This window comes from Ornithodoros turicata, chromosome 5 (genome assembly GCF_037126465.1).
Source record: "Ornithodoros turicata isolate Travis chromosome 5, ASM3712646v1, whole genome shotgun sequence".
NCBI lineage: Eukaryota > Metazoa > Arthropoda > Arachnida > Ixodida > Argasidae > Ornithodoros > Ornithodoros turicata.
This window is the reverse complement of record NC_088205.1, coordinates 74,137,339-74,158,314: the sequence shown is the minus strand read 5'-3', so window position 1 is coordinate 74,158,314 and position 20,976 is coordinate 74,137,339. Positions and strand designations below refer to the sequence as shown.

The following is a 20,976-nucleotide window of genomic DNA, read 5'->3' as shown; positions in this document are numbered from 1 at the left end:
CTGATAAGGGGCTTGAGAATGAATGAATGAATACTACGAGTTAAAGTATAAGGTAGTAAGTGTTGGTAGTTCGTACGAGAGTCCAAGTGCCTTCGTTAGTCAATAAAATATGTAAATTGATCGTGCACGCACGCACTTATGTCCGCACGGCTCTGGAGGAAACCCGGGTCTAGTGTCTTCAAGCAAGTCATCTAATCTGTTATACTACTAATTGATAATGAAAACATGTTATCTCGTTTATCTTGTCTCCCCACGTGCATCATGCTATCCTCCCACGTGCATTATACCGCGTCATTCGCGTTACCTAGTCTCTGTTCACATCTGCACGCATTGCTTATGTGCTCCGCTTATTGCTCTCACGCTCCTACGGTGGGCGTTATCACATCGCATCGCAACCAAGTTTTAAATTTGGCGCCATTCACCGACAGAAACAAATAGCGAACACTAGATGGCGAAGTATGGGGGGGAGAAGACGCGCATTTTTTGGCTCATCCACTACGACGCGTGAGGTGGAGGGTGGGGGGAACGCCCCCTCCCCCCCGTGTCTGATAAGAAACAACTCCAGCGGTCACTCCGACTTCAAGGCCCCCCAGTAAAGAGGCGTTCTTCACACGAGAACCACTTCCTTCATCGTCAACAACCGCGCCGGTCGCACGGTGTGCAGTCTGCCTCGCCAGGAGCAACTTCAAAATCGCAAGCGCGATGTCCGCAGAACAGAAAGACAGGTGAGAGTGCACGTATCGAGGTCTTCGAACTTGTAACGATCATAATTAGGGAGAAAACTGGTATCGAACTCGCCACTCACGTGTGTGTGTCTGAGTGTTGAATGTGAGTTGTGCTGGCTCGTACAGAGCTTAGATGATTATCATATTGGTGGCGCGTAGCATCGGTGTTTTTTGATCGCGTAGAAGATTTTGTAACGAGTTCCGAAATGTTTCGTCAAGACATTTATCGTGCATATGCTTAGCTACGCACGCTAAATGTCTTCACAAAACAACTTTTCATCTTTTCAGTTTTCTTTCTCCTTTCATTCATTTCATTTCCTTTGTGGGAGTAGCAGAATTCGTCACTGACGAATTCGGCTACTCCCAATATCTTCCGTATTTTTTTTTTCTATAATCAAACTCAACCTTTATCGTCGTCTTTTGCGAGCGGAATTCGCTCGAAAAACTTGTTAGTGCCATTTTTCTTTTTTTTTCTTTTTTTTTTTTTTTTAATACAGGTTGGTATAAGATGAAGCGTAGTGTTCAGTGTGACACTCCGGGGATTGGAACGAAAAATTACGAAATTGTTTCTGCATGCCGGAAGAGGTGGTTTTTAGACGGAGCTATGCCATCCGCTACGCTAAGAAAAAATAAAAGCTGTAGCCATACAGAAGGGTGTTGCAAAGTAAGAGTGGCACTGCACGAAACGGGAAAGCTGCACGTGCACCTGAACCGTGCGCACAGGTCCTGCTGAGTTGTCTGACACTTTATAGGGTGCTGTGTATGCGCGCTCTGCAACTTCAATGCCTGAGTAGTTTTCACACCCAGTAGACACACGTGTTAACGAAAATTTTAGAGGTGATAAGTGATCAAAATACCTCGCTACTGTTTCTTTTCTGTTACCGTTTTCTTTGTCGCTCGCAGTCGTACTTCTCCGCGTGATGGTGCCGTGACATGATGCTACGTAATTCTTGCTCCAGTCCTATAATTGCGTGGGGGCCTCTCTGTTCGAGTGTGCCGAGACGGTGTTCACTGTCACACGGGGAAAAGTAAAAAAAAAAAAAAAGACGTTAAAAAAATTTATGCTCCGGAGGGTTCTTGGTTCAAGTGGAAAATTGAACTACCGTACTTGGACCTCAAGAGCACATACCGCAAGAGGTCCAGTGCACGATACATGGCATCCATCGGTGTTTAGGTAAGGCGACTCCGAAATTCATTCTCTCGGGTCAAAGGTCCCGTCTTTCCCCGGAAATATTCGATGACTATTGTAGTTATTTGTGCACGAACCTGGCATCACAACAATGTGCCAGAGCGCAAGACGGGCTCGTTGTTTTTCTCTAAGCCACTTGTCGGGGACCGTCCTTGTAACCCCGCTCTTTTTTTTTTCTTTTTCTAGAGAATAAATGGGGTTATTTTCGCTGCAGTCATTTCTCCTTACACCCACGTGAAACCTAACCGGTTTCGAACCGTTATTGTTTTATTCCTGAACTGAACTGAACCGTTTTCTTTGAAACGAAACGATAAACGTTTCGGTTCGACACCCTTGTTTTTGGTATGGTCTGGAAACATATGGCGCAAGCGTTCGACAAGCGCTCTTAGAGTGGCACTAAAATGCAAAATTTCTCCTCGCAGACCCGTTACCTTGGCAGCGACGCAATGGACGAATCCCGTTCGTTTTGTATTTGCGTCAAAGTAACGGTACATTTCATTCCTCGAGGAGAAATGTTTTTTTTTTAAAGCGCTGTGTACACATCACTCGCACATGCACATTCCGACAGAGGAGGGCACACTCGAAAGCGCAAATTCGACATAGGATCCAATAGGTCAATAGAAAATGCGGGACTTCCCCATTTCTGCCGACGAATCCTACCTGTCAGTAGTAGTCACTTAAACGCTGAAGTGCTGCCAAGTATAGAATGCCATAACTATTTGTCAGCTTTTACTACCGTATGTACATGCATGACTGATTACTTACTTGTCATATATTGCATAACCGTTACGACCTTGGCAAGGTGACCTTCTAGTGTTATTTATTCCACAAGGAAGCAAACAGACCGTGGATGACTCTTGTTCCTCAGCAGCTATAGATGCCGTACTTGTTAATGGGAACGAAATAGTAAGCTGGCTGATACTAAAGATTTTTCACTCTTTCTGGTTGTGTTCTAGAGGTGCAACATATATTATCGAGGTGAAGCTTACTAGGACATTGCAGGGGTGACAGAAACCAAGTTATGATGTCAAAACGGTGGAACCATAACAGCTAACAAAACAACAACAAATATGTATCGACGATGAGCGACGAAATATGCTACTCAATTTGTATCTCACTACCCCATAGCGCACTGCTTAGCACCAGATATGAAATCATGAGGTGATAATTATATCACATCCTACAGTCCTTTATTATAACATGGAGCCCTCATCGCCAAGTAATGTCGGTGCACAAAATCATAAAATTCACAATATGAGTCCAGCTCCTATACTAATGAATATAAAAGAGACGCCTTAGAAATTCCACGAAGACAAGGAGTGCATGACTGTGCTGCATGATATTAGACCAGGGACACAGCACCGATACCAACGTGAACGGTACTGCAGTGATGTCATTCATCCGGTCTCGTATAGCGCTTCTCTTTCGTTACGACACAGACCACAGTCAAAAGCTAAAGTGCCGACAAAGTGACTGAAAATCGCCCGTTCGTGTGGAAGAATATGAGGATTGCCCTTATATAGGATGAGCTGGTACGTCAGCGCTACACCAAGTGCCTTCGTCACAAGTGCTTATGAAATTATTATAGTCAAGTCATGTGTAATTTCTACAGTCCGATATGACAGCATCCTTGGACCGCAATGGCAACAGTGTCCGTACAACCGATAGACCAGCGGCGTTGGTGGTAGCCAAGGTCCTGCTGAAGATCTGGCAGGTGGTGGGTTCGAATCCCACCACCGGCTGTGCTGTGCTGTCTGATGTTTTTCCTGGGTTTTCCGAAGACTTTCCCGACGAATGTCGGCACATTTCCCCCTGAAGTCGGCCTAGGACGCATACTAACCCCCGCTGTCCCCCACTCCTTCCTGCTGTCCTCTCTCCATCTGTCCACATCTGGTACGCCGCTCATAGCCACAGGTGCTTCGCGGCGCTAAGACGGAAATAATAAAAGAAAAAACGTTAGAACGATGATGATGTTTGTGTACCCCATCGTATATAGCCGCAAGTCATCCAAAGCAATTACAGGTGCACCATAAAAGTTAATACCAGCGATAAGCGCGCTATGCAAACTGTCTGAAGGTGTCTTGAAGCGAGACGAGATACTGTTCGGCACTTTCGGTCCGTACTCAACGTAACTTGGTGTTGCCATCTCTTTGTGCTACAAGGTCATGGGGTCCAAATCACGACCTACTAGATTATAACTACCATGTCATAATCGGGAACTCCTATCAGGAGCCCGTCCCCGCGATCCACTAGAAGCGCTACTCATCGGCCGGCGGGATCTACATCATGATTGGACGATGGAAATTTGAATTTTGGACGCGCAGAAGCGGACGTACGACTACCGTAGCAGACGACAGCAACTGCTCCTATGAAAAAGCGTAGAATGATGGTGCTAATCAACTTTAGAAAGAAGCATCTCTCGTGGGATATCCACCGCTTGTACAAAAATAATAAGGTATAGGCTGAAGTACAAAATATTGTAAAAATTGAGGAATCAATAACCGGACCGATGAGTGCGCCACAGCTAGCCTTTAAATGCGGCGCTGGGAACGGGTGCCCATGACATGGTCGCTATAATCTAGTAGGTCGTGCGTTGAACAGATCTTCAACTTGCCGACATTCCAATCCAATATGTGTTTAAAATCCCGGTCTTACCGAAACTGTTTCCACGAACGGTGACGTTTTGGACGCTTGCTGTGTGCGACTTCAAGGTTTGGGCTCATATTGGAAATCTTGAAATATCATGTGCAGTACAACGCGACTGATTCGTGGAAGTGTCGGGAGCCGTTTGTATAGCAAATTGCACGCATTATAAAGGGGGTTTCGTTTAAGTTGAACTCCCCCGTTAAAAAAAAAAAAATTGAAACGAACAGAGCGCAGAAAGGTCACGTGGTATTTTTAGAAGTCTGCCCACATTTTTTGGACACGGGGGGGATGACGCGTTAACAGGTAGAGAATTGTGCCCAATGGCATTCATCACCTCATATGTCAGCGTCCACATCATCACTATTGAACACTTTTATCTCATCACAATATATAAAAAGTTAAAGAATTAATTAATTAGAAAACATGCTGAATATCTTGCAAGCCCGGTAATATTATGCAGACGGTCTCGTTCCAGTGCGATGCGCCGTGTTTCTTTTCTTTTTCTTTTTTTAGGGGTAGAATTCAACTTAAATGAAACACCTTGTATGAAACGCAAATTTATATCGAAAGTTCCCTCCGTTCACGATATTGGCGTAGTAAACGAACCTTAACGGGCTAGTAGCGTGTAAAAGCTAGCAGCACGAAACATACCAGTACAAAATTAAAACTGTAAATAATAACAATAACTGGGTAAATGAAAACTGTCTTTTCAGCTTTTTCACCTCTGTACTTTCGCATTTCACTAAATACCGTAGAAAACCAGGGCGGCACTGGTAAATAACTTAACTCGACCGTTTTATCAAGAGGTTGTAATATTTACGACACAAACACGAATACCTTAGGTAGTGAAAAACCTATTCTCATAAATTTGGCTGGCTTACACCGCAACCCTGCGAGTTGTCTCCTGATACCTTTGTGAGGAATAATTCATGCAAACGCGAGCCTTTGAATAATTTGCTGGCACTGCGTTTCGCGCACCTGAGAGCCAGCTTTCGTGAACAGGTGTTGAACATAGCGTATACTGTATAAGTAATAATTTTCGCGAGGGCCTATTTTTCGCGAATTTAAAGTCCCGCGAAATATTCGAACAAATGACAGAAAAATACGAGAACGACATAGGTAAGAAATTTGACCCAGAACGCTGAGGAACTTGTGTACAGCTCGGGACAAAAGTTTACGGAACACCGGGGTGTGACACTTCTGCATTGGAGCGGCACCCTAGCAGCAAACAGGAGCAGAAAAATATACTCAGAGATGGCTAGAACAGCCGGACACCTGTTGCTTATTCGAACTCTTCCTGATATCTATCAGGGGGCCGCTCCGATAAAGAAATACGCCAGTGGCATGTTCCGTAAACTTTTGTCCCAAGCTGTACACGGGGTTTCTTACGCTTCTAGACTGCATTAGCTCGCAAAGTGTTCGGTTCGCCACTGCAACTGGAGGGAGTATATAGTCCAGGCTTCACGTACGAATCCCAAGAGGATGTAGGTGTCCCATGATTCCAGTTCCTTGTAAGCCTGGATCATCCAGCAACCCTGTATGCACTCTACCACGCGGGTATAGGCCTTTATAAAATTTGCCGCGTCACTATCGAGTGCCAATCGCACCTGCTCGATACGATGACAAGAATGACGGGAGACAGGGCAATAGACGAGTTCAGAAAATCCCAGCGCTCTTTGCGCACGCATTGCATTCTGGGTGCTTGCTGAGCGTGGGAACCACGAATAATCCTTCACATTTCGCTTTCGCGGACCTTGACACGTCGTGGACAATGGAACGGTAAGGGAAAAATCGGAACAGTTTGGAGGCCACCAGTTTCTTTCGTATTAGTAAACTCCCACAGTTCAAAGCGATGCTAAGCACTCTGGGATTTTCAGAACTCGTCTATTCGGCAATGACACAGATACAAGCCGAGTATAGGACCCCCTAATCGCTGCCCTTTCATTCAGAGGTGCTCAAAAGGACGACAAATTGAACAAGTACCACTTGTGATACCTGAGAGATTTGACTGAGAAAAAAGACTGAGTGATTGCAGTCCTATTGGAGAGATGCGCTGCCACAGCCATTAGCCCCCGTGTGGAGCGAGACTGGGAGGTATACCCTTGTTTGAATCCCGGTGCCGGTTGTACTGTCTGTGGTTTTTTCCCTGCGTTTTCCTCAGACGCTTTCAGACATACGTCGGCACGGTTCCTTTAGAAGTCGGCCCAGGACGTACATTCCCCAGGGCGTCAGTCGTGACGTTGCCCACTTCTGTGAGGCCGACAACGACGAGCCCTTTCATCATCGTCACCAGTGTGGGGACCGCATTTCACGATTTGTCATGCCCATGTACATAATCTAATGCACTTATGTGAAGATACCGTGACTTAAACCGGTATATATGTATACCTTTGCGCCAGAAAATCCCAAATCATGCTCAAGACTTAAACCGATATGTCGTTATAAAGTATACCTCCACATCCTATTTCTTAGTCTGTGGACAGAGTGAGGATTAGTTGTCCCCATATTTGTATCGCGTTTGTAGTTCTCTTCACCCTTACCCTTTTCTCTTGTACCATGTGACTTGGTTTTTTTATATATGCTTCACCACTTGTAACAGGTCCTCAAACCTGAAGAAGTGCAGCCTACTGCACGAAAGTCTTGTTTTTAATGTATATAGTAAACAGTTGATGCTCTTAACCGTCTTTGTTATTTTTGATTCTGCATCGCCGGAAACTTGTACATTGTTTTTCTTCACGTTCTACGATTTCGTATGCGTACGTAGATAATCTGGCCTGCTCTACAATACCAGGACCTTTCCTTGATGATGATTTTTTGTATCACGCAGGTATAGACCTTCTTCCGGTTAAATGGCGAAATAGTTTACATGAAAAGAAAGACCGTCTGATGTTACGTATAATTAAAAACTCGGGAGCATAATTTGAGCATTGTGGTTCAGGGCTAAACTCGGTGGAACCAGTTTTGATCTCACGATTTGCATCGCTGCTACTTAGGGTACAACCCGAAAACCCCCGAAAATACGGACGCTGAAGAACGCAAAGCACTACACATTCAGCACTGCGTTCGACATCTCGTGTTCATCTGAAACGCAAAGAAGCCTCCCATTTATCTTTTTTTTTACCGAAAAATCTGTTCTTCCATCCGATATCTCCCGGTTTTTCAGCTTCTGAAATAAACACGATTTTCAAAACGCATAAAAACCGAAAGCAGTACTACAATGCGAGTACCTTATCATCGTTTACTCCATTCTGAATCTTTACAGGCCATAAAACAGTGTAAACACGGAACACATGGTTCCACAAAAGCGACAAATTGCGCATTATCATGGGGGGTATATACCTGTTTGCCGTGTGGGTCGTCCATCAGCTTTATTACAGACGCTGGGTAAAGGCCGCCGGACAACGAGGAGAGATAACCGCATCTCCTAAATAGCGTTGGAGACCGAGCTAAGACTATAGCTGTCGCATGGAACGGACTTCCGAACCCAATTCCACGGCTGCTGTTTATCTCTATTGTCGACGCGGTTAGGGAATTACGGTAGATGAACGAATTAGCACTGCCCTATATAGATTACCTGGTCAGATACACCCGTTAAGTAACACGTGATATATAGATAACTTGTGATATTTCTGCCACGAGAGTTATGCAGGGAGTTGTGCAGGTTTTTTTAAAATAGGTGGTGTGGGATGAAACACGTACCTGCTGTTTTGGGGGGCATTTTTTGGTCTATTTAGAGTTATATTGGCCTGTTTGGCAGATATTTGGGGGTTTATAAGATTTGTGGGAATATATTAGGGATCTGTGTCTGAGGGGAGGGGGTGCTTGGAAAGTGCCTGGAGTTATAGTTTTTTTCAGACCATACGGCGGCACTTTGTACACACTAAGGAAATTAGCAGTAACTTTACTCCTATTGGCGAGTAAATGCATTGCCGCAAAAATAGTATCTTTCGGGAGTAAATGCACGGGAGAAAATGAATGTCACAGAATTGAGTCTGCATTTTACGTTCTGTTCTACGAGCCCGCCAGGTACATAATTCGTGTGCATGCATGAAAATAAATACAGTGAACCCTCGTTAATATGACCGCGTCCGTTCCCGCAGATTTTGGTCATAAAGCGAATTGTCATAATAACGAGAAAGCGGTCCAGTGGGGACCAGAGGGCATGCACGGCAGAACAAAACGTACGCATGATGCTGTACAACAATTTATTTAATAAAAAAAAGTCTGTCAGCAATGACTGCTTGGAGTAGCTTGCAGTGATCAGCTTTTCTAACTGTACAAGAGTATTATTGATCACGCAAACATTATTAATGTCATTGTGTTGCTCAAAAAACAATAAGGCAACCTTCAGTGCTTCACTGCTTTAGCAATCCGAGAAGAGGTATGAGTAATCTTGAGGACAACAACGCCTCGAGTCACCCTAATCCTTTGCGCCCCACTTTAACTGTGTCACGTTGTTCCTGAGAAACTTAAGCAGCCACTCAAAGGGGTGCGTGACGCGGTCATAATAACGGGAGGATAATACGTGACTTTGACCCCAGCTGTGCCCAAAAATCTCGGTCATAGTCCGATAAGCGGAATGTCATATTAACGGGAAGGATTTACATGGGGAAAAAACCGTTCCCCACGAATTCGGTCATAAAGCGTGAATGTCAGATTAACGGGGGTCATACTAACGAGGGTTCACTGTACCTTGATTCCAACCGCCAACCGTGATATATCGAGTGATAGAAAATTTGCGAAGAAAGAAACTCTTACTATTTCTTACTCTGTGTGGCTGGAAAACTGTGACGTTGGCTTAGTTATACCAGCATTATGCAATCAAATTGACCAAGAGCACCTAAGTAGACTGTTGCATTCGGAAGACCATTTGTGAAGTTCAGTGATAGTTTGCAGTCCTAGAGAGTAAATGTCGTGGTTAGGGGACTAAAATGGGGAGTAATTGCGGTCTAGGGGACTAGAAGCTGCAATTGCTCCCCATTTTACTCCTTCTTTTCTTCTTCATAGCGTGTAAGTATATGAAGACATTCGTGAATAAATTGATTGCAAGAGTAAGAGGATGACAGTAACACGCAATGAACAACACACCCTGTTGCCTGATCAGTCTTCCCTTGCCCTTCCAAAATGTTTTTTTTTACTAATGTTCTCAATGTTATTCGGTTTCAGAACCCCAGATGAGCATCGTAACGGCAATAGCAGGTCGTCTCGCGATCTGCTGCTTTATGGAGACTACCTAAGGGTACAGTTGTCCGACTAAATTGGAGTCGTGTACGCATGCGTAATACGCGCGTACTTTTACTTACATGTTCAACACAGTTGGACAAACTGTTAGACTGCCAGCAGCTGGTCACGAAACAACGTTGCAAGGAGGAAGTTCATGATGAACATCTTTTCATCATCACTCATCAAGGTATAAAAAAAACAATCCCACTATTTCCCAATTTGAAGATGTGCACGTCGCTATGATATTGGTACTCAATTACCTTATTTTCCGGTGTATAATGCGCATCCCTAAACACGGGCCGAATTTGAAAAATGTTCGATGCATAACGCGCACCGCAACGGTGCTACAAGCTTCCGCACTGCCAATAGTGTACACCATAAACCAAAGCGGTGTATCGTTATGCATATGCTGTATTTGTAACACATTTATTAGTCAAATCCGTTAAACTCCAATGCAACAGCGTCGCCGTCATAGTATATACTTCAGTCTCCTCTCTGCTTTCCGTTTCGGGTCCCTTCTCAATCGTGCCATTCTTCTGAAATGAATTCAACTTTATTGATTGTTGAATAACATTCTTAAGCAGCATCATTAACCTTTTACGAAGTCCAGTGCCCTTCCGCCGGTTTTGTCAACTGACTCTAAGAGATAGGGGAGACAGCCACTGCACACCCTGGAAGAGGCTAAAATTTGTACGTCACCGTCCTGAAAAGGAACTCTGCAGGAAAATATGTCCGTGTATAACGCGCACCGTTAGATAACGCACGGGACCTCTTCGGAACAATTTTTACTGTATAACGCACGCGTTATACACCGGAAGTTACGGTATAAGGATCTGTATATTTTTTTTTTATCCGCAGCGGCTTAAAAAAAGGCTAAAGAAGAGCACGGATGTCGTTTTTGCGGTTGAGTTATATACAACCGGCCGGACATCCTCTCAAAAAGGGGTTTGTAACTGGCTAATTACCTAACATTAATTAATTGACTCTTTAATTAAGGGCTTTCGGGCCGAGCGGAAAGCCAGAGAACAGAATGGGAAGCAATCATGTCCGTCGAATTTTTCTTTTATATCCTCAAACGAGCATGTACGTCGAAATATCCATCGGCGAATTGTGCTATGCAAATGAACCGAAACCACGTGGATCACTAGCGATAACGCGTCCTGGAGTAGTCAGTCCCGAGTGACTCGAGACTAACATCTCCATTTTTTCTTTTAAAAATCAATCAATCAATCACTAGCGAAGGCGGCAAAGCGCTCATTCTACGTCAGATGGCCACGTGCTTTGGAGCGACGGAAATGATAAATGCTGATCTGCTGTCCAGATGGACCGGCCTTAGAAGTCGGCCCAGTACGCCCATTCCCCAGGGCGTCCGTCGTTGACGTTGCCCACTTCTGTGAGGCCGCCACCGGTGTGCCCTTTCGCCGCCGCCAACCAGCATGCTTTGCGCTGTGGCTTTACGTAACCAGTGACGTAGGAGCCGGTGATGAACATTTCAACGAATATTCTCGTTTCATGTCGCTTTAACAAATATAATGGCTTTCAACGAACATTATATCCCATTCTGCAATCTCACCTTTGTTCGGAAACCTATATTAAAGAGTTAATTAGCAAGTTTTAAGTAATTAGTCATCTATAGTTACATACTTTCTTCGAGAGGATGTCCGCATGGCCGTATAACTCGCTACAAAAACAGTATTTTTTTGCTGCTCTCGTCGCATTTCTTAAATCTGTTGCGGATATGTATATTCAGAAATACACTGTATAATACATCAGTGAAACGTACAAAATGTACTTATTTCAGCGTACGAGCTTTGGTTCAAACAAATTATATTTGAATTGGACTCGGTTCGGCCACTTCTGGACACAAGTGTAAGAAGAAATATTATTATAAATTCATTAGTGTCTCGTACTTCATTAGTGTGAACTGCTTGACAGCGCGAAGCGATGAGAATCATTAATTTGATTATCAAAAGTATTCAAGTTGTTCGAACGCGTTAAAAAAAATATTTTATCTCAATACACACGCGCTTTGTGTTTTTGTTTGCGCATTTTAATATGTATAACCTACTATGTTTACTTATATGCACAGGCGAATTAAGCAGAGAAATATTTACTCGAACATTCCGAACAACCGCTAATGTAAATAGGAAAGATCCAACATCTCAATATTTTTCTTTTTATACAAACCAAGCAACAAAGAAAACAAGCAACCAAAGAGCCGCCTTTCTTTCTTTTTTTTCCTTTTTTCTCTTTTGGGAATAGCAAGTCGGCCTTGGCCTGTCTGACCCTTCCCCCTTTCTTTAGCTTTAATAAACATATCCCCCCCCCCCGCCTTACATATCCCAACACCGTCCTGTTGAATTAGCCCAAACGGTACAAATCTAATTAACTGTCATCGACAATAAAAATTAAAAATTAAAATTCGCAAAAATTATCCAGCAAATTGAGCATACTGAACTTCACTCCAGACTCCAGAGTGACTACACCCTTAGTTACAACCCTGAAATGGAGAATAGCCATTTTCCTTCACTCATTCAAAATTAGATTGATATTTTGCCTTCTCGCTGTATGTTAATCTGAAACTAATAGCGTTTTGATCATCCTAGGAGGTGAATGAATCCAACATGTTCCTCCTAACATCGCGCATGAACAGAGTGGTCCTAATACTAAAGGTAACCGCTGTGCAGCTTTGTAGCAGCTCTGTCCTTTACGTGTGAAAGGAACTAACGGAAAACATGTCACCCTCGAACAGCTGTTGCAAGAGCAAGTGGAGATCCTGGAATCTATGACACCACTTGACTTCATGGAATTCAGGTACATGTTTGCTATCGCAACCGAAGGCTTCCGTACAGGGGAAGCAAATTTTATAAGTCGATTTAATCACCTTCTTTATTCAAAGCCATTTAGGAGGAAAGGTACTTGGGCGACTTGGAGGCATAATTAACGGATCAAATAACAATGTCACATAGAGGTCGCGAGTCACTTGTAATTCGATATTAGTGTTTGCTTTTAGTGAGATCTCGACGGTGAATCTGAAAGAAGCTCTACAAGCTGTACTGAGTAGTAGATTCGTTGAATTCGTAGATTTGATATTTTGCATCGCTATATTGCCCACTGAGAAGTGAATAATCTTGAATGGGACAAAACACTTTGCTCAATATGTTTCCAGACTTAGGAGTACGTTGTGGACCGATTTGCGCATAAGAGCTCACGTAACAACGCAAGCAAATGTAGAACTATTCACAATTTGCGACAGTGCGAGCACGTATAACTTTCTTGCAGCGTAAGAAAAGAAAGAAGAGATAGAGCGAAAGGATTGGAATTAAAGCAACTCCGAAGCTTCACCTGTCGTTATCGCATATAACATCGCGAAATCGTATTAGTTTCGGTGGGTGCAAGACCACATAAACAGTGAATGTCATCTTTCCCTCCAGGGGTTACTTAGCGCCTGCATCGGGATTTCAGTCTCTCCAGTTTCGTCTCATAGAAAACAAGCTTGGCGTAAAAAACGTAAGCGCATCACCGAATAATCAATAAAAAAATGTTTAATTCAACGCCACATTAAGTCGTATATTATGATCCAGCTTTACATTAACGAATGATTTCCGCAGGAACACAGGGTGAACTTCGGCAAACAGCACTACCAAAAGGTGTTCGAAGACCCGGCAGCGATTAGACAAATTCAGGAATCTGAAAAAGAGCCCACCTTGTTGCAAATGATTGAGGTTGGTGATCATTTAGGTCTCTATATAGTGTGTATACGGGATGCTTCGACGACATTCTTCACCATTTTTTGGATTCATGCAGCGGTGGTTGGAACGAACGCCAGGACTGGAGGTACCGGAGTTCGATTTCTGGACCAAATATCAGAACGTGGTCAAACGTATGTTGGACAAGATGCAAGCGGACGCCTCGGTATACGGCCGTTTTTTTACAATAATTATTAGGGAGTCTTGGCAGATCGGAAGCAGCCTATATGAAAACGATATTATAAAGGAAGCTGCCTCGATTATTCGAGTATTGGCAGCCGGTGATGAGTAAGCCACTTCGAAGGAATGAGGCGATTGGCTTGTCATGTTATCTCGTGGACGCCTTCCGATCCTCTAAATATCTGAGTAAATATCGGGGCGGAAAGTTTTCTTTTTTTTTTCTTCTAGAACCGGTGACCTCAATTCACCATCGGCGGTTAACCGATACCGTAACTTGAACTAAAAAATGATTTCTGTTACCGGTTCATATGAATCGGTTTCAAGCGTGAACGCGAACAACTTTGGATGCGGTATTTGTATCTCTTATTTTTATTATTTTTATTATTATTATCGCATTTTAATCGCTACAACTCTGATTAGTGGTGTAATACGTGCTTCTGTTAAAGTAGACCTCTTCGCCGTGTGCATATTTTCATTCAGAAATTGGGTAGACAACATACCATATTACGCGCTTGGACACATAACCATCGTGTCATCTATGACATACGCATCGTATGACATATATTCAGTACGTCACTTATGAGTTATGAACTGTATTGTGATGATTTAAGATACCAAGCGTTGCACGGTGTTAGTTTCCACATCTGCTTGCTTAACCGCTGAACGCCCGCACGCAGTTTTTCTTGCCTTGTAGCTTGTTAGAGCACGAGCGAAATGAATGAGCACGAGATAACTAGAGACCGCAGCAAATTATTTTACGGGGAATGTCGCAAACGGCAAAAGTGCGTCGAAGAAAGTACACTATTTCCTTGACCTCACAGTGGCACTGCGCCGCCCTTTCGGAGCTCAACGGATAAATACATATAAATACATATGTTCGTTTTCACCCGTTTGCACTTTGTAGCTCGTTTTGCGACATATCTACGCAGCCTGTAGGTACATCCTAGAGAAAATCGAAAAAAATACCGGTTCAACTGTTTGATTACCGGTAACCGCAAATATTAAAAGGGCGAATCCCGTAACCGAAACCACTTTCAGAGTTCTGACACGGAATCGTAACTGAACCGATATTAGTTTCGGTTTCAGTTCCTGTCGCCAACTACAGTGCGCGGCCTGGTCGAAGACTTGCTTTGAAAAGCGTGTCGTCTGCGCCTCCACAATTTTGCGAATTGAGATTTTTGTTCTTCTCTATTCCGTCAAGAACAATTAATTATAATTGTAATTGTTATTGCAGTAATAATTGTATTCTTATTCCACGCCGCTGGGGAGCGCGGTCGTTCCACAATACCCTTCTAATTCTCTGTACCCCAGGACTCCGTCAGGGAGCCCGTAAGTGAGTGAGTGAGTGAGATTGGCGTCATTTCGTGACGTATGGAGTACGCGGCTCTGAGAGTACGACACAAATAGCGCCGCACCGTGTCTGTATCCCAAAATTTTCGGTAGGGAATGCGCTCTGCGCAGTTTCCCAGTTCCCTCTTCCCCCAATGCCCGTGGATCGACCTCATTGGTCCCTCTCCCAAATAAGGGGGAGGGGGCGCCTTTTCGAAGTGTAGGCGCACGTGGTTTCCTCAGTGGACCCCTACCACTACCACCTTATCGGTGTCTCGTGAATGTACAGACACTTGGTCACGTGGTTTCTCCAGGCTTCAGAGTATGCCGGCACAGTCCCCTTAGAAGTCGGCCCAGGACGCACATTTCCCCAGGGCGTCAGTCGTGACGTTGCCCACCTACGTGAGGCCGACAACGGCACCCCCCTTTCACCACCACCACCACCAAGCTTCGCAGTCTCCCCTGTCCAGAGACAAAATGTCGTAGCGTACGAGAGCTCACGGCCGTTCGCTGCACAGTTGCTACTCGACTGCGCAGTGACATCGGCACTGTTCAGCGAAAACGTAACGTGCATATTTTGCATTAGGACTCCCGATAAACTGTTTGATGGGTGAAGCAAGGGCTTCGAGCAATACTAAGCGTAATTTCACTGACACCTAATTTACTTCTAATTGCCCTAATTGGGTTATATGACACTTCGCTCTAAACAATAATACACGCAAAAGACTACAAAGGGAGTAACAGGCGCGCAGAAAATCGCCACTCGTCCTGCTCTGACATCACTGCGGCTGTCTCCACCAGTGAGACAGCGCGTGAGAGGTCACGTGCTTACGACTACCATTGGGAATAACCGTAGCTCTCTCTCTCCCATGACGTCAGAGCTTGAGGCGCATGTGTGTTCGAAGGTTTTCCTCTGGCCAAGTACGACGGCGTAGAAAAGTTACATTCCCCCCCCCCCCCATAAACACGGCGTACAATACAATGCGTGCATGAAGTAGTGAACGACATGTGTCAAACCGTGTATGAACACGCGAGAGACAATTCCCCAGAATACTCCAGCGGAAGATGGACAAAACGTCTTAGCTTTCTGCTGCCACGTGAGCGCGATGGTGTCGTCTGCTATCATGTGCAGTATGTTACTCCCTATATATTCCGGCTCCGTGCGAATGTTCAACATAAGACATGGTGGAACTTCCGCCCCGTGAGAAGGATTTTTTTTCCCGCTTTTTCCACCACTAGATATTATTCAGTGGGGACGTCGCCCGTGTAAATACGCGGATTATATCGCAACTCCTTTAAGCCTAATCATTCGCGCTACTTTTTTCTTCAGGCGGAAGATGACTCTGCGCTCCTAGACAGTGTCATCAAGAAAAGAGTAAGCTCTTGTCTCATCCGTAAGTTAGAGTGCACTCAAATTAGATAACTCCTAATGTTCTTGAATTAATGCGTTTCCTTCTCTCTCTCTCTTTCTTTCTTTCTTTCTTTCCTTTTTTTTTTTTTCTTCTTTTTTGCAGGAAACGTTCGACACTCTGTTTGACGTCAGCAAACACAACGCTCTGGTTGCGAGAGGTATGCGTCACGGTCCCTGACACATATTTCCAGACAACATTTCTGCGCCGTTAGCGGGATAAAAGTGTGTGTGTTTACCATATTAATTTTCGCAGGAGAACGTCGTTTGAGTCACCAAGCTATGAAAGGCGCCATGATGATCTGTCTGTACAGAGACTACCCACGCTTTCATCAGGCCTACTACCTTCTCACGCTCCTCATGGACATCGACTCCCTCGTCACTAAATGGCGGTGTTAGTGCCTTTCGTGTTTATTTTAGACTGCGAAACACCGCATTCTTATTCCGTTTGTCGACAACTCTTCTGCGTGCAATAGACCTCTACCAGATAAACGTCATCATGACGTTGGTAGACAGACTGAAACCGAAACGTATCTGAAGGGGAGGGCTGGGTTCCACGAACGGGCACTTGTTCGCTGCCTCCTACTGAAAGAAAAGTAGAACCGAAGGCCGCGTCCCTTTCAGTGGCCATCGTAATCCCCTCAAGACCATGGCTTTCGAGCGCGACCTTGTTTGCCTCTAGCTTCGAGCGTAGTTCAACTCTACCAAATTGGTGGCGCTGTTGAACACTATGACGTCATTTGTTTACAAACGGTTTCCAAAACACTTTCCTTAAAAAAAAAAACTAATAGCTCTGCTAGTTTCGGGGAATGTTCTTAGCAGAGCCGTCGCGAGGCGAGTTTGTGCCCGGGGCAGGGCAAATTTGAAGCTCCCCCCCACTCCCTCACTGCCGTCAGAAGCCTTGTAAACAAAGAAAAGAAAACGCCTATTTACACTGCCGAGTCCGAAAATTCAAATTCTCTTAATTCCTACTTCATACTGTCCAACCAACCTGCACCGGCCTCGGTAGCTCAGTCGGTAGCGTGTGCAACTTCTGATCCCGAGATCGCGGGTTCGAACCGGGCCAAGGACGCTAGTAGCTTGGTGGCAGAGTACAAGTTGCTTACACACGCCGTCTTCCTCGAGGGACGGATGAGTTGTTAGTCACGACTGCGTCAAGGTTGACTACTCCAGCACTTGTAGAATGGGAAATTTTGTACACAATGATAACAAAAAAGAAAACAAACGAAAAAGCACGCAAAAGTATATAGACTTCTTGCAAGCTTCTCAATTGCTGAATCGTATTAACGTGACGTACACAACACTCTTCAGATAGTAAGACTGCATTAGTTATTTATACCGTGCCTTGCGTTTTGTTTTCACAGACAACCACGTGCTGATGGTTCAGCGAATGATTGGTTCCCAGCAAATAGGCACCGGCGGTTCCTCCGGTTACCAGTATCTTCGTTCTACTCTGAGGTAACCTTATCCACGTTTCCGCCTAACGTGCATACTCCATAGCAGCCGAATTCATGCTCTGCTCCCTCGGTGATTCCTAGTGCCGCTACAGGGGGTACCCTCTTTCCGACGTGTTCTCGATCCGACTTCAAGGATCTCTAGTGCCACTTTGTGGTACCCTCGCTCCGCTCTCAAGGATCCCTAGAGCTCCTAACGCCGCTACGAGGTGTACTCGCTTTCAGACTCATTCACGCTCCGCCCACGGGTATTCTTAGAGCCCCCATGGTGCCGCTTCGAGGGGTAATCTCTTTCGGACGTACTCTCGCTCTGTCCTCGATACGGAGCATCGCATTCGATTTCCGCGCCGGAGCCGCCGTTCCGTGTCCGCGATTGGGCCAGTTGTGTCACGTGGTTTCTCCTTCCAAGGACGCACCGTCCATGTTGAGTCCCCTTTATCCGAAACGGGTTTCCTGGGTTGCGAGCGGGCTACACTGCGCCCTGTTCCCGTGCAGAGAAAGGGGAGATTGGCGTCCCGTTGCTAGGTGACGCAGCCGCGCCAGGCCCCAAAATGGCGCGCTCGCTAGCCGGCGTGACTCAGTGTCGCTACTCTACTCACTATTTAGTGACTCTAGGCCAGGAAAACTGCCGGTTCAGTGACCAATAGTCGTAGTAACGAGGGTAAAGTGTCCGCCCCTATAGTTGTGCGGAAAATACCGGTCATTGTCATATAAACGAAATGTCATATTAACGAACAGGGGTTACAGACGGAGTCTATTGGGAGGAACCCCTCGTAAAGCGGGGATGTCGTATTGACGATGTTCGACCGTACATAACCAGTTGCTTTTCGTCATCTTACAGCGATCGCTACAAGGTATTCCTGGACCTGTTCAACCTGTCAACCTTCCTGATTCCAAGGTCGTGCATACCGAAGCTCTGCCCTAAAATGGACCGCAAACTTTCCCTTCAGAACGATTGGGCTCCCGCGAGCGAAGACACGACGAACGTAATTCCTGACCCGGACTTTTCGGGCAAATTCCTATGAACGAAGGCTGGTTGGATGTTTACGTGATTCTAGCACGAAGTCTTAGAGTGTATGCTACTTTTACCACAGCTCGTTTTATACAGTTTCTTTTACGCAGCATGTTTCTTTTAGAAGTGTTCGCATGTGCATTTTCAATGTGTGTTTTTAGTATGTTAAAAAGCAAAACGTCGGCGAATTTAGCGCAATAATAAAGACACTCAGTTTGTAGTTAAAGGGCACCATTGTTTGTGTGTCTGTCACTACGCCTTCGTGTTTCGTGTGTTGTTGACGAATATATAAGCGCATGAATATAGAAGCAACGACGCAGATAACCGACAGAAGGGAAGGTGCGCAGAAAAGTTGTTACCTTATGAGTTGGAAATAACCGCAGACACGGACAGAACAGAAACGACGATACGCCTGCGTCGTCGCCTCTGTTCCCCACTTCCGGTTATTTCCAAGTCATTGTGCAGGGGTAACGTCTGGCGCGTTCAATATATAGAAGTCTCAAATGGCCAGCAAGGCTGCGAGCAGTCGTCCACGAAACTTTCGACACTTAATAGCAACTCGACCGGTAGTTGGTATCAGTGCCGGATTTAGGGGAGGGCAGACGGGGCACTTGCCCCGGGGCCCCCACCACAAAGGGGCCTCCACCAGTAAAGGTCTTGTCCAAGGGAAATCTGCTTTGCATGCCTGAAACGCGTCCCTGAAACGGAAACTTGGTAAAAATCTGTCCTCTGTCCACGCATATCGACCCCGAATAACACACTGGATAGAGTACACGAGCGAGCCCCCACAGCACAGTGCCCTGGGGTACCCCCACCACTGTAAATCCGGCACTGGTTGATATCGGAACAGGAACATTCTACTTCCAACACGTGGAAAGCAGAGAGAAAGCGAAAAAAAAAACAGATAGGGCCACCCCATGATGACCCCTGTAGTATCGCATGCGCTATCTCTCCACCCCTATAGCATGAAGGCACGGGAAGTACTTTTGTAAATTATGTTTTTGCTTTGCTACGTTTCTTGCAAAGAAACCTGCCTTGCAACTCAGTCCGAATTAAAACAAACAGAATGAAAGGCATTGAAACGAAGTCTAATCATTTCCTGTTATAAATGCACTTAGAACATGAATGTAGTTTCTGTTGATACTTCTTATCGTTCGTACCGAGGCACAAGCAAGTTCTTTTTTATCCCCCCCCCCCCTCCGTCTTGGCAAAAATCGAGCTTCCCAGAAAAACATGTTGTCCGTAACAACGTAAAAACAGCGCAGAGATTGGACACGAAGAAGAAACGAGTGCACACAGAGAGCGCTCAGCTAGCAATTGAAGCTTTACTTCGCATGCCGTTTCTCTGGTAGAGGTCTATTCGAACGCTTTGCATCTTACTCCCTGTGGGCGCACAATGGCTCAGCTTCATTTCAATAGCAGCGATTCTTAATTCCCGAATAAAATACTGTCATTGATTGATCACGTTTTATGACAAAAAATGACACGAAGGAACCGGAGAGAAAGCAAGAAAATATGTGGACGTGAGTGAAAAGCGAGTTAAAAGCAACTTGGAACTTAAGTTACTTGGCAAAGTTACCTGAAAAAAGAACGAGTTCCTCTGAAAGTTATCGCCAGCGTTCCTCTGAAAATAATTATCATTCCACGTGTACACCCCTGTGACACAGGCAGTCTTCATGGGTTAGGTTGCCAACTTCTCAACGAGCATTGGGTCCAATGCTGTTTGAGAAGTTGACACGATTACACGCTTGGTGGCGCTAGGTGGCGAATGCTACCGCCCGTTGCAAAGGGAAAAAGACGAACTATCCAATCCAATCCTAGTTTAGTTCAATGACCATTGGGTTCCATGATAATTGAAGACTTCAGACAGGGCATTACTTGACCCGACACACGCTCTCTCTTGAGCACCCAGAGGCGCTTGCGAATCCCTCGAGCTTCCTCCTTCCTCCTGTCTGTAAAGGCTGTGTTCTCATTGGTTGGGCTTCACATAAAGGGCGAAAGTAACCTTGAGGTAGACAGCGTGCACTCCCGCATGGTGGCGGCACAAACAACCACGTCTTT

The 20,976-nt window shown here is 45.1% G+C and overlaps 1 protein-coding gene across 1 annotated transcript; it reads left to right on the top strand.

Moving 5' to 3' along the window:
* Positions 1–500: 500 nt before the first annotated feature.
* LOC135394792 (tryptophan 2,3-dioxygenase-like) lies at positions 501–19,146 on the top strand. The gene is made up of 14 exons (XM_064625777.1): positions 501–725; positions 9,727–9,799; positions 9,877–9,970; positions 11,585–11,652; positions 12,390–12,455; positions 12,536–12,597; positions 13,218–13,293; positions 13,395–13,508; positions 13,591–13,698; positions 16,372–16,416; positions 16,556–16,610; positions 16,706–16,843; positions 17,814–17,907; positions 18,745–19,146. Exons 1-14 carry the CDS (start codon positions 703–705, stop codon positions 18,926–18,928), a joined length of 1,200 nt encoding a protein of 399 aa, XP_064481847.1. The 5' UTR covers positions 501–702; the 3' UTR covers positions 18,929–19,146.
* The last annotated feature ends 1,830 nt before the right edge of the window (positions 19,147–20,976 follow it).

Bases quoted from the DNA above. Each gene is read 5' to 3' on its own strand.
- LOC135394792 (XM_064625777.1), top strand. From the start codon at position 703: ATGTCCGCAGAACAGAAAGACAG. The intron at 13,294-13,394 runs GTAAGCGCATCA...TGATTTCCGCAG, and splicing joins ACAAGCTTGGCGTAAAAAAC to GAACACAGGGTGAACTTCGG. The intron at 16,844-17,813 runs GTTAGTGCCTTT...TTGTTTTCACAG, and splicing joins CCTCGTCACTAAATGGCGGT to ACAACCACGTGCTGATGGTT.